This window comes from Scardinius erythrophthalmus, assembly GCF_964197995.2.
Source record: "Scardinius erythrophthalmus genome assembly, chromosome: 1".
NCBI lineage: Eukaryota > Metazoa > Chordata > Actinopteri > Cypriniformes > Leuciscidae > Scardinius > Scardinius erythrophthalmus.
In genome coordinates this window covers 40,514,463-40,528,752 of record NC_138221.1, presented here as the reverse complement: position 1 = coordinate 40,528,752, position 14,290 = coordinate 40,514,463, and the positions used below count along the sequence as shown (strand labels likewise).

The 14,290-nt window shown below is 39.8% G+C and overlaps 2 protein-coding genes across 3 annotated transcripts; one reads left to right on the top strand and one right to left on the bottom strand.

Moving 5' to 3' along the window:
• Positions 1 to 209: 209 nt before the first annotated feature.
• LOC308699177 (apoptosis regulator BAX-like) lies at positions 210 to 11,606 on the bottom strand. 2 transcript variants are annotated; one of them, XM_081379805.1, is made up of 8 exons: positions 11,428 to 11,606; positions 10,729 to 10,853; positions 7,971 to 8,019; positions 7,709 to 7,885; positions 7,452 to 7,587; positions 7,237 to 7,341; positions 1,626 to 1,744; positions 210 to 980 (listed from the first exon to the last, which is right to left on the bottom strand). In XM_081379805.1, the coding sequence occupies exons 2-7, from the start codon at positions 10,757 to 10,759 to the stop codon at positions 1,646 to 1,648; spliced, it is 597 nt and encodes a 198-aa protein (XP_081235931.1). In that variant the 5' UTR covers positions 10,760 to 10,853; positions 11,428 to 11,606; the 3' UTR covers positions 210 to 980; positions 1,626 to 1,645. The 2 variants fall into 2 exon arrangements, with proteins under 2 accessions (XP_081235931.1, XP_081235930.1); XM_081379804.1 differs by lacking the exons at positions 210 to 980; positions 11,428 to 11,606 and adding an exon at positions 11,006 to 11,169 and having other exon boundaries at positions 1,497 to 1,744.
• On the top strand, positions 11,212 to 13,927 carry rps11 (ribosomal protein S11). The gene is made up of 5 exons (XM_081379828.1): positions 11,212 to 11,683; positions 12,391 to 12,525; positions 12,720 to 12,795; positions 13,347 to 13,476; positions 13,735 to 13,927. The coding sequence occupies exons 1-5, from the start codon at positions 11,669 to 11,671 to the stop codon at positions 13,856 to 13,858; spliced, it is 480 nt and encodes a 159-aa protein (XP_081235954.1). The 5' UTR covers positions 11,212 to 11,668; the 3' UTR covers positions 13,859 to 13,927.
• The last annotated feature ends 363 nt before the right edge of the window (positions 13,928 to 14,290 follow it).

The following is a 14,290-nucleotide window of genomic DNA, read 5'->3' as shown; positions in this document are numbered from 1 at the left end:
GAAACATCCCAGCATGCACCTCATGAAAGTCTCCTAAAATAAACCAGAGTGAATACTATAGTTTTCTTCGTTTGACATTCACTACATAATTCCCATACTTTTGTTTGTTATTGCATAGTTCTGATGCTTTTACCATTATTTTAAAATGTGGAAAATTATAATAAAGAGTAGCTGTGTCAAAAAATCAAAACACACACCACACGTTTAAATTGAAATCCATAAAAACAATTTATTGTTTCATTTTACATCTTACAAAACAAACTCATGGGCTCACAGCACATAGACTGCCTTAGGGTGCACAATTGATACCATTTTACAAAGATGTAGAAAAAGATGAAAAAGGGGTGGCTAGTATCATAAAAAGGCCAAGGCACTGTCAACGAAAGAATAAAAAATAAAAGAAACCGTATCCAAACAACCAAAAGAGAAAGAAACAAGTATATAAAAAGAACAATTGCATGTAAAGGTAGGACTGTGGGTCTGACTAACCATGGTTAAAATACAGTACTAAGAAGACTTTGCTGAGGGGAAAAGCTCAACTGATTTGTCTGTTAAGTCTGAGATGAGTCTGTGCCCATGCGCTATCACTTAAACACCGAATGTTTGCACCAGCGCAAGCGAAACTAACTGCTTTTCACAAAGTCCCCTTATGTGGAACGAATTTTCAAGTGTTTTGATAGTCAAGCAGGACCCTCCACTATTCGAAAAGGAAAATATTTGGTTCTGTAAAAAACGCTGTCTTCATGGCTCAGAGAAGTTGAATGCATTTAAGAATCACTAGTATTGTCCATCCCTGTCGTAGGAGGGGCTCGGCGCTCACGCGAACTAAGACACGCCCACATACTGCAACCAGAGTGCTGATTGGTTGGCTGCACTGCTCAAACGCTGCTGCAAACACTTCATAAACGGCTAAAATTGTACCTTCAAGTATAATCAACTTCATTGACGTTTCTTAGCCCCTGCTGCGATGAACTGGCGAACTATGAAAGAAGAGGAGGAACGAGGAAGAGAAGAAATTCAAATAGCAGAAAAAACAGCCTGAGCCCATTCCTACTCTTTCAGATGACAGATGGTATGCTCAAAAAAAAGAGAGACAGATATTACAATAATTCAACACTTATGAACTATTATATATTTTGTATTATTAAATGCAACTGTGACTGTCATTACTCACTTTGAAAAAAAAAAAAATCCTAAATCAGAAATTCCTGCTTGCAAACAATGTTAATAAATTAAATCAAATACCAATAAAGTATTTTATATAACCTAGATACCCATAACCCCATACTAAGAATAAATAGCTAAAATTAAGCCTAAACCTGACCTCTTGCGCATTAATCTCTCATTTTTCAGTGCAAATGTTATAAGTTGTAGATGAGAAAGGGCACAGGCTCAGGAGTAACAAGAGTGGCTCGAGACATCTGCATCATGCTCTCTTTCTTTCTTTCCTCCTCTTCTCTCTCTCTTTCGGTGAGTTGATGTCATTTTCAACTCTCTTATTTGTCTTTCTCTGTATATCTCTATTCAAATCCTTTTCTGCCCCCCACCCCATCTTTCCGTTCTCTTTTGCTGGTCTGTTTCACCCTCTGTTCACTGTCTTAACCCTCTCTTCTCTCAATCTCCACCTTCTTATAAGTCCTCGTGCTCACATCTTGCGGATCACCACTACTGTGGTGAGAACTCCGGCCAGGAAAACCCCGATAGTTTGCCATGTGGGGGTCCCGAAATAGGAGCGGATTCCCTCCTAAAGGAGAAGAAATGGTATGTTTCAAATGGCAAGAGTGGAAGAGCTTTTAATACAGAGAAAATTACATCAGCTTAAAAAAAAAAAATAATAATAATAATTTGTTGATATAAGAGTCAATAACAGATGAGAGTGTACACATGATAATGAATCGCATATAGTCAATGTGCTGCTTGTCTAGCAGTATATATTTATTGTCCTCTGAAAATAACTCAACATACAGCCATTATTGTCAATATAGCTGGCAACAAAAGTGAGTACAGCCTAAGTGATAATAGCTGTACTGTGTTTAACCATGCAAAGCCACATGTCCTATTCATCATGTTCATGTTTTTGTCTGCTTGACAGGACCATACAAATTTGTGTATCTTGTATTAGAGCAGTTCAAATTTGTGCTTTGAGTACAATTATCTCATACTGACCACTGGATGCTCAACATGGCACCTCATGGCAAAGAACTCTCTAAGGATTTGAGAATTAGAATTGTTGCCCTCCACAAAGATGGCCAAGGCTATAAGAAGATCGGTAACACCCTGAAACTGAGTTACAGTACAGGCCAGGGTCATACAGAGGTTTTCCAAGACGGGGTCCACACAGAACTGGCCTCGCAAGGGTCAATCAAAGAAGGTGAGTCCTCGTGCTGTGCGTCAGGTGCAGAAGCTGGCTTCAAAAGACAGACGCATGAGTGCTGCCAGCATTGCTTTAGAGGTTGCAGAAGCGGAAGGTCAGCTTGTCAGTGCTCAGACCATACACCGCACACTGCAACAAGTCAGTTTGCATGGCCGTCGTCCCAGAAGGAAGCCTCTTCTGAAGCTGGCTCACAAGAAAGCCCGCAAACAGTTTGCTGAAAGCAATCTGTCCAAGAGCATGAATTACTGGAACCATGTCCTGTGGTCTGATGAGACTAAGATAAACTTGTGTGGCGACGCCCTGGTGAGGAGTACCAAGAAAATTGTGTCTTGCCTACAGTCAAGCATGGTGGTGGTAGCATCATGGTCTGGGGCTGCATGAGTGCTGCTGGTACTGGGGAGCTGCGCTTCATTGAGGGAAACATGAATTCCAACATGTACTGTGACATTCTGAAGCAGAACATGATGCCCTCCCTTCAGAAACTGGGCTGAACGGCATGATAACGACCCCAAACACACCGCCAACATGAGGCGAAGGTGATGGAGTGGCCAAGTATGTCTCCAGACCTGAACCCTATTGAGCACCTGTGGGGCGTCCTCAAGTGGAAAGTGGATACATGGAGTGGATACAAGTGGAGTCTAACATCCAGTAGCTCTGTAATGTCATTATGGAGGAGTGGAAGAGGATCCCAGCAACAACCTGTGCAGCTCTGGTGAACTCAATGCCTAGGAGGATTAAGGCAGTGCTAGATAACAATGGTGCTCACACAAAATATTGACCCTTTGGACACAGTTTTGACATGTTCACTTAGGGTGTACTCACTTTTGTTGCCAGCTATTTTGACAATAATGGCTGTTGGTTGAGTCAGAGGACAGTAAATATATACTGCTATACAAGCAGCACATCGACTACTCTAATCCAAGTTTCATTTTTATAGTATTGTCCCATGAGAAGATATACTAAAATGTTTGCTGAAATGTGAGGGGTGTACTCACTTTTGTGAGATAATGTATGCAAGTATGTACAGTGGGGAGAACAAGTATTTGATACACTGCCGATTTTGGTCTGTAATTTTTTATCATAGGCACACTTCAACTGTGAGAGACAGAATCTAAAACAACAATCCAGAAAATCACATTGTATGATTTTTAAATAATTAATTTGCATTTTATTGCATGACATAAGTATTTGATCACCTACCAACCAATAAGAATTCCGGCTCTCACAGACCTGTTAGTTTTTCTTTAAGAAGCCCTCCTGTTCTCCACTCATTACCTGTATTAACTGCACGTGTTTGAACTCGTTACCTGTATAAAAGACACCTGTCCACACACTCAATCAGACAGACTCCAACCTCTCCACAATGGCCAAGACCAGAGAGCTAAGGACATCAGGGATAAAATTGTAGACCTGCACAAGGCTGGGATGGGCTACAGGACAATAGGCAAGCAGCTTGGTGAGGAGGCAACAACTGTTGGTGCAATTATTAGAAAATGGAAGAAGTTCAAGATGGCGGTCAATCTCCCTCGGTCTGGGGCACCATGCAAGATCTCACCTCGTGGGGCATCAATGATCATGAGGAAGGTGAGGGATCAGCCCAGAACTACACGGCAGGACCTGGTCAATGACCTGAAGAGAGCTGGGACTACAGTCTCAAAGAACACCATTAGTAACACACTACGCTGTCATGGATTAAAATCCTGCAGCGCACACAAGGTCCCCCTGCTCAAGCCAGTGCATGTCCAGGCCCGTCTGAAGTTTGCCAATGACCATCTGGATGATCCAGAGGAAGAAATGGGAGAAGGTCATGTGGTCTGATGAGACAAAAATAGAGCTTTTTGGTCTAAACTCCACTCGCCGTGTTTGGAGGAAGGAGGAGGATGAGTACAACCCCAAGAACACCATCCCAACCGTGAAGCATGGAGATGGAAACATCATTCTTTGGGGATGCTTTTCTGCAAAGGGGACAGGACGACTGCACAGTTTTGAGGGGAGGATGGATGGGGCCATGTATCGCAAGATCTTGGCCAACAACCTCCTTCCCTCAGTAAGAACATTGAAGATGGGTCGTGGCTGGGTCTTCCAGCATGACAACACCCCGAAACACACAGCCAGGGCAACTAAGGAGTGGCTCCGTAAGAAGCATCTCAAGGTCCTGGAGTGGCCTAGCCAGTCTCCAGACCTGAACCCAATAGAAAATCTTTGGAGGGAGCTGAAAGTCCGTATTGCCCAGCGACAACCCCAAAACCTGAAGGATTTGGAGGTCTGTATGGAGGAGTGGGCCAAAATCCCTGCTGCAGTGTGTGCAAACTAGGGATGGGCATTCGATTAAATTTTCTTAGTCGATCGTCGGGAGAATTAACGATCGACTATCGATTAATCATTAATATTTTTATATTAAAATTCATTATTTCTTCAACTTTTTATAAATTAAAAATGCAATGAAAATACAAAAATACAGTTTGTTTGTCCTCGATGAGATCTTTATTACAAGAAGATCAACTTGTGGCAGTGAAACTGGACGTTCGGTAGACTTGAAGATATGCCCTGCGGTGCTCTAAAACAGCGGAACCTGCAGCTGCGAGCCGGCGTTCTTGAACAGAGACCCATGCATGGCCACTTCATCCGTTTTCTGTGATCGGATAGCTATCCGATCGTGAAAAGACCAGGTGTAAATGCCCTCCGAAACGCATTCGAGACGGATTTAAACCCGATCGCTCAAACCACTTCAGGAGGAGATCTGAGACGCATTCCAGACGAAACTGGACAAGAGTAAATGCATCTGGTTGTTGAAACTACATATGTAAATTTGACTTATCCCAAAAATGCTAAGAAATAAACATGTGAGAGCGTTTTATAGGCCTAGGCTATATGTCATGTTATAGCCAGATATGACGGCGTTAGTGGAACACGCATCACCACAGATGAGCATCTATTCATCAAGCTGACGTGCAAACTATCGCAAATCAAAGTGAAAGTCATTCATCAACACACAATCATCTTCATTAAAAGTAAAGAACCGAAATGATCTTACCAGGGCTGTTGCCACAATATTGTTGCAGTCTTTGATTTAGAAATTATCGCTGATGATCAATAAAATGCAGCTCATATCAGTTGCTTTCGGACGTGCAACAATTTAAATATGTAGCGCGGGAATTCAAGATCGGATTTATATCCGTTTTGCAAAAACACATTTATATGACCGGGTGTAAATGGAATCGTTTTGATAAATCAGATAGCTATCCGATCTGAGAAAACGCATGAAGTTCCCATAGAACTTCTGCACCAGTACACTGATTTCTGTTGAGAAAGATAAGCATGTTGACATGATCTGGGATCAGATGCGACCGCAACCTGGTGACAGCCAGTCCAGCCGCCGAAAACACCCGTTCTGAGGGGACTGACGTTGCCGGGATGCACAGCACAGGTACCTCCGCGCTAAAATCAATTCCATTGCTTCAAGACTCACACTACGCAACGCAACCTGCATGATTAATTGATAACAAATAAACGTGATCGACGAAATTCTTAACGATCGATTATCGATCGTCGATTAATTATGCCCATCCCTAGTGCAAACCTGGTCAAGAACTACAGGAAACGTATGATCTCTGTAATTGCAAACAAAGGTTTCTGTACCAAATATTAAGTTCTGCTTTTCTGATGTATCAAATACTTATGTCATGCAATAAAATGCAAATTAATTACTTCAAAATCATACAATGCGATTGTCTGGATTTTTGTTTTAGATTGTGTCACTCACAGTTGAAGAGTACCTATGATAAAAATTACAGACTTCTACATGCTTTATACTGTAAGTGGGAAAACCTGCAAAATCGGCAATGTATCAAATACTTGTTCTCCCCACTGTGTGTGTGTATGTATATATATATATATATATATATATATATATATATATATATATATATATATATATATATATATACACACACACACACACACTTCATTAAATGATTTAAGAAATCTTGAAAACACACATATTCATTATTATTAAAAAAAAATTTTTTTTCAAGGTTACTTAAAAAAAGAAAAATGCATTATTAATTCAGAAATTACATTACATTTCTAATAACATAATTATGTCTAATGACATAATAAAAGGCAAATGGATGTGGTAAATAATATTAGCCAATAAATTCTGTCAAACAATTAAACAAATCCAATAAAATTACAATACTATTCAAAGTTTGGGGTCGATGCAATTTTGAATTTTTTTTATGCTCAGTCACCAAGGCTGCATTTATTTGATCGAAAATACAGTAAAAACTGAAATATTGTGAAATATTATTACAATTTTAAATAATTTATTTCTATTTGAATATATTTTAAAATGTAATTTGTTCCTGTAATGCAAAGCTGCATTTTCATCAGCATCATGAAAATGCATTACTCCATGATCCTTCAGAAATCATTCTAATATGATGATTTGCTGCTCAAGAAACATCTATTATCAACAATGTTGAAAAGAGCTGTGCTGCTTAATTTTTTGTGGATACACTTTATTCAGGATTCTTTAATGATCAAATAGAAAACTTTTGTAAAATCATTAAAGTCTTTATTGGCATTTTTGTGATCAATTTAATTTGTGGAATAAAATTATCATCCTTTAAAATCACTGGCTCAAACTTTTGAACTGTAGTGTATGTGTACAGTACTGCCTGAATATTGAGCTTCACATTACAGAAGTTAAATGTACATGTTGTTTTGTGTCTTTTGTTTATCTCGGTATCAGTGTTCTTGGTAAAGGTCACTGTGGCTTGTGTGGAAATATCACATCAACACTGACATTTCACATGATTTTAAGGAACTGATCTAGTGAAGAAGTCACTGTCATTGCTTACCCATCCACCCTGTTCCCTGATCCAGTTGACAACGTGTTCCTTAATGTAGGACATAGTCCAGCTTATGATGGTTCTGATGATGTCAGGAACCTTGGTTAAAATAGCCTAGGAGTACAAGAAAAAGAAAGACATTATTTAAAAATTTAAAAAGAAAGATATTTAAAACATCAAAACAATCTATTTCAATATGAGACTTAGCTTGCGTAGGTCTTTACCTTGATGACAAGCCGGCACGCAAAGTAGAAAAGCGCCACCACCCTGCCCCAGTTGAACTTCCCATCAGAGAAGATCTCACGGGCCACTTTTATGAAGACGTCTTGAGTCGGTTGAAGAGCAGAGTCATTTAACATCCTACAGCAAAACGACAGTGAAGATGTATGGATGAGTTGCAGCACACTGCCATCCAGTGGGCATTTCTGAGCACAGCAGGACATGTTGGCAATGTCACCCACAAGCTGGAACACTAACTTACCTTTGCAGCTGTGTATTTCCATCCAGCTCATCTCCGATCTGCTGCAAACACTGCGCAAGACGTTTATGGCTGGGGTCACACAGCTCAACGCCATCCAACTGACTCCGGGTTAATTCAGCATCACCATCTCCATCACCATCACCGCCTCTATGGCGACGAACCCGTTCATAGATGAAGCTGAAGGACAGGGGCGAGATGACCGAGGTAATGAACGAAAACAAAGAACATGGGAAATAAGAAGTGGAGAGAAGATGATACTCACTTATTGAGAAGTGCAGAACCCAAGGCAATTATCTGGTCATTGCCAATGCCTTCAAATGACAGGAAATAATAAGGATTAAAAACATGATATGAGTAAAAAGACACTTATATTAAAAAAGGGAGCAAACATATTTGACTTTTATTTTGACTTTTGTTTCCGCCACAGAATAAAACAATTTAAAAGATAATTGCGACTTTTTATCTCACAATTCTGAATTATTTTCTCAGAATTGTGAGATATAGTTATAAAGTCCAATTCTGAGGGGAAAATTTAAAAGATTATAAAAAGATTATATATCACAATTCTGACTTTAAATTGGCAATTGAGACTTTATATCACACAATTCTGACTTTATAAGAGATAAAAAGTCACAATAATTACATGATTGTTACATGACTCAGCAGCACAGCAGTGAATCATTTTGCACACATTTGGTTTCAGTTTCCTAGTGAGTAAAGTTGATGTAAAGGAAATAATATGCATGAGCTGTCCTGTGGAAAAAGAGACTTGCTTAACCTAAATCCCTCGAGCACATTTCATAAATATCTAATTTTGACTATTAGACAATATTTGAATATTCAAATAAAACAAAAGGACTTCTGTCAAAATATCTCACAACTCTATCGCTGACCTTAAAGGGTTAGTTCACGCAAACATTAAAATGAATCACTCACCCTCATGTCGTTGTTCCAAACCCTTAAGACTTTCGCTCATCCTCAGAACACAAATGAAGATCTTTTTAATGAAATCTGAGAGCTTTCTGTCCCTCCATTGACAGCTACGCAACTACCATTTTCAAGCCCCAGAAAGGTAGTATAGACATAAAAGTAATCCATGTGACTCCAGTGGTTTGACCTCAGTTTTATGTGACGCAAGTGCATTGTTTGCGCAAAAAAACTAAAACAAACATAAATTTACAACTTTACTTACAAAATATTAATCTCCAACTTGAGTTCAAACAACAACGTCTACTCTCGACACACATGCGTCGTGGTGCTCTCCTGAACACAGGCTGGAGATTTAGTAAATAAAATGGTAAAAAACACAAAGCAAGCACATTAAAAAGATCTTCATCTGGAAATCAATAACATCACGGTATCGGGCATGTGAGCACAGCCAACACAAGCGTGTCTAAAAACATGGCGTGCTGCCTATAAACGTCACTTCATAAAATTGAGATTAAACCACTGGAGTCACATGGATTACTTTAACAATGTCTTTACTACCTTTCTGGGGCTGGTGTAACTGTCAATGGAGGGACAGAAAGTTCTCCAATTTCATTAAAAAAAATCTTCATTTGTGTTCCGAAGATGAACAAAAGTCTAATGGGTTTGGAACGACATGAGGGTGAGTAATTAATGACAAAATATTCATTTTTGGGTGAACTAACCCTTTTAAAACTTCACTCGATGACACCAACATAACAAATGGCTGTCTCAAAACTAGTGAGCTGCCTACCCAGACAGCCTTTTTGAGTGTCACAACCTAGAAATGATGTCTAAGTAAGCAGGATGGAAACATAAAAAAACCCATTTCCGGTCGTATCTAAGTATGTAGGCTAACCCTCCTTTTGTGTTCTGGTCAATATGACCCATAATAAACTGCTCGAAACACTGGTAGTTGAAATTGATACTTTTTTCCATTTGGGGTCATGAATATGCATGCAAAATTGGTACATGTTTTGGAATGGCTGTACAAATATTGCGTCTAAAAGTCAAATTGAGTTTCCAGGCAATTCACCAAAAATCTAAATTCCCCTCTTGCCGATTATTCATGTAAACCCAGTCAGTTATGTCTTAAGGGAACATAAAAAAAAACAATCATGGTGAAGATCTATTGTATTAACACAGCAGGAGCGTTTTAAAAGATTAGTTCACCCACAAATGACAATTCTGTCATTATGTCCAAACCTGTATGAGAATGACAGCCTCGGAGACCATTCACGTTCATTACACGGAACAAGATGCAATGAAAGTGAACAGTGACTGAGGCTGTTACAGTGCCTAACATCTCTTTATGTGCTCCACAGAAGAAAGACAGTGATACAGAAATGGATCAACATACAATTAAGAGTCAACGATGACGTAATTATCATCTTTAGGTGAACTATACCCCTTTAAGACAGCAACCCAACTCGAAACTTGTATAATATGGCCAGCTATCGGTGAGGTGAGTGTTTACTACCCCCTCCTAAGAGATCATCACTGAAACGATGATGTCACCTCTTCTGGAAATCAACAACATCGCGGTATCGGGCATGTGAGCACGACCAACACATGCGCACAGAGGCTGTGTCTAAAAACATAGGGTGCTGCCTACCTAGACGGTATTTCTAGGCATCGTCCAAAGTTCGGATGCTCGTACATTCGTTCGGAACGCGGGTGATGCGCACACACGCGCGCGCGCACGCACACACACACACACACACACACACACACACACACACACACAGTCTGGGTAGGGGACTCACTTTAAAACACAGCCAAATAAGACTGTGGTTTGCGTATGCAGTTCAAGGCATTGTTGTCAATCAGTATATCTGAGCGGCGGATCGTCCGCTGGTCGGTATGTGTACAGACATGTTTCAGACAAACAGCGGTGTTGTGACAGTGAACGGCACAGAGCAAACTCACAGTTCACGTTAGAAATAAAGTCTAATCTACATTAAAACGTCAGTCTAGACATTCGGTAGGGTATCTGAGTTACGAATCGGAAAAACAGGCGAAAATCATTATTTGGGCATAAAAGCGGCACTTACCCGTATCGCCTCCACCCGACGGCGCTGCCATATTAGCATGAGAGTGAGTGTGGACGCTTCCGCTGCGTGACGTCAATCAGTGATCGGCAGGAGGAAGTCGGTCACCGGAGTCTGAGGCAGCAACGCTTCAAATAAAACAACCGTTTAGAGGAAACGTTCTTGACCTGTTATACACATCTCACTGATTTGCATGACATGCTATGTTGTATATAAATTACAACATATACAAAATTGCACATTTCTGTTAATTTTGTCTGTTTTTCCTCCTCAAGCATACTTTTTATATAGATTATATAGACAAGTACTCCCTTGTTACTGGTAAAACTCAGTTGGCATATGTGGTTCAGATGTCAACTATTCATTTCAGACTAATATGGTGTGAATTACAGCTGTTGGCGGTTTGCCAGTCGTACCTACTACTAATTGTTAATTACGTAGGCCTAATAATAATATTTCAGCACTTTATTTATTAGATTTACACTCACTATGATAATACTGTCATTGCAGTTTGACTGTTTTTCATACTCCATCTGTGTAGATTCACGCAGAAATGATATATTTCATGATTGCACGGCGCATTTTTTTTACTGCATTTAATTATGTACAATTATACGCAACGATATTAATAATAATTGTGAACCTAATATGTTTTGAATTAACGCACACCAAAGAAACAAGATGGATAAAAGTATCCAATACCTTGTCAACAGTGAATTCAGACGGTAACACCAACCACTTGAAGCACAAACCAGTTGTAATTAAAAGGATTTTTAAAGTTGTTTAAATGTAAAGAAAGAAATAATCTCGGATAAAATACATAACATTTGGCAAGATTTAACGTTAACTCAGTCACGCCCACAATTTGTCGTCACATCCGCGAAAGCCTCTCTTCCGTCCGTCTCGCGCATGTGTAGTCCTCTTTACAACTCGGGTGGCGAAGATGGCGGACGCTCAGGTACGTGAGTCCAAACGGCGTGGTCATGAAAACTCATTTGATTTCATGTTAAACTTCAGTTGAAAGCCACAAATTCTGGTAGATGAACAGCGAAGAAACCAGAATGGAGACAATGATGTCGAAATGGACCATATTTTGTGCTAAAATACGCGTTTTTCATCCCGGCTGAACGGAAACGCGTGCGGCCTTTCTTTACCATATCATCAACAGAATGTGACTTCTTAAACTTGCAACTGTTTATATGGACTACAGTTGTTTTAGTATCCTGAATCAAGTTCGTTGATTGATTAAAATAACTGAATTTGTCTGCAAAGCACTCCAGCACATGGAAAGCTTTGCTCTTAAGGGTGAGGATATTCTAAATCTGATGATACTTATGGAGATACTGATCCAGTTGGATATGCCTCGATTTTGCAATGCCACGAGTCCAGAATGCCATTTTTTTGTGTAATTGAATACATGCTCTAAATGGGCATCAAGCTGCAAATGATGATATCTATCACGACGGTCTTCCAAGTCTGTGAGGCTCTGACGACACTGCCTTATGGCATTTCTCTGATGCAGCATTAAAATCTCTAAAATGTTTTGTTAAAGCCTTTTTGATTCTTAGTCAAAAACATCCAAATGTCCATTATTCAGGATGTTTAGGGCTGTTATGTTACTTGAACATATCAACATCCTGACTCTGTGTTTGTGTTCTGTTTCAGAACGAGAGGTCTTATCAGAAACAGCCCACCATCTTCCAGAACAAGAAGCGGGTCTTGGCTGTTGAAGGAAGTGGCAAAGAAAAGCTCCCACGTTACCACAGAAACGTTGGCTTGGGCTTCAAAACCCCTAGAGAGGTGAGCTTGTTTGCATATAAGCGTAACTTATCACTTTTCATTGCAGATGATGTTTTTTCATGACGGTCTTCCTAGACTCCAGGAGAGCTCTGAGGATACTGCCTTAAGGCAATACTGATGCAGTTGAATATGCTTCCATTATGTGCCCTAAATGGATTTCAAATGACTAAACATCTTCTGCTTTACTTCCACAGGCTATTGAAGGCACTTATATTGATAAGAAATGCCCTTTCACTGGAAACGTGTCCATCAGAGGCCGGATTCTGTCCGGTGAGTCTTTGTAGTTCTTTGTGGAGTAATTGCAGTTTTATTGGGGTGCAGATGATGTCTTCTCACGATGGTCTTCTGAACCGTTTGGGTTTTGAGGATAGTGCCTAATGGCTTTGCTGATGCCTCCCTGTATATCTTAGTCATTTTGGAAATCAAAGATTCTTAAAAGGATAATTCGCCCAAAAATGAAAATTGTCATTTACTCACCCTCAAGTTGTTCCAAACCTGTAGGAATTTGTCTTCTGCTGAACACAAAAGATATTTTGACGAATGTCAGTAACCAGACTGTTGATGGTCCTCATTGACTTCTATAGTATATCCCCCCTCCTTACTATGGAAGTCAATTGGGCCCATCTAACTGTTTGGTTACTGACATTCTTCAAAATATCTTTTGTGTTCAGCAGAAGAAATCAATTCTTACAGGTTTGGAGCAACTTGAGGGTGAGTAAATGACAGAATTTTTGCTCTTGGGTGAATTATCCCTTTATAGACTCTGTTTGCTGGCCGTTTATATACTGCATGTTAACTTATTTGCCGTCACCTTTTTCCAGGTGTGGTGACCAAGATGAAGATGCAGAGGACCATTGTCATCAGGCGGGATTACTTGCATTACATCCGCAAGTACAACCGTTTTGAGAAGAGACATAAGAACATGTCTGTCCACCTCTCTCCATGCTTCAGGTAAAATTCCTCCTGTGACGCTTCCTTTTAGGTGCCCAAAAACCCTTTGTGTGAGCTGCAAATGATGATTTATCATGACGGTCTTCCAAGTCTGTCAGACTCTGACGACACTGCCTTATGGCTTCACTGATGCAGCAGATAGTAGTCCCTAAAGTGTTTCTTCACACTCAAGGTTTTTGGGTTGAGTAGTTTAGTTTGGAAAATTACTTGTTCAAAGTTTTTCTTCTTGAATGTCACTAATGTTCTCCATATTTTTAGGGATGTGACTGTAGGTGACATCGTTACAGTTGGTGAATGCCGACCTCTCAGCAAGACAGTGAGGTTCAACGTCCTGAAGGTCACCAAGGCAGCTGGAGCCAAGAAGCAGTTCCAGAAGTTCTAGAACTGATGTTTTAACAAAACGGCTCCTCTGTTTGTGGAAATGGAAATAAAAATCTGTTCTTTAAATGTTTCTGTATAGTGTAGTCTATAATGAATGTCACTTTGCAAAAGCATTCTGCTCTTATGTCAACCCCCCCCCCCCCCCCCACCCCCTTCAACATATCATATTTTGGATATATCTAACAGGCCCAATTAAAATGATCAGCAGAGATAATGTACTTTATATTTGTACTTAAAAATGTACTTAAAGTGTACTTGCCTAAGAAAGTACTAGGTATTATAAGGCAACTACATGGGGTGAGGTGTAGATTCAGAATTAGTATAGTATGTACATGGAATGTGCGAACAGGACTGAAAAATTAAGTGCTACCGAATAGTATTGTTTTGAATTTTGGTTTGATATGTTTACATAGATTGACAATCTCATGAATGA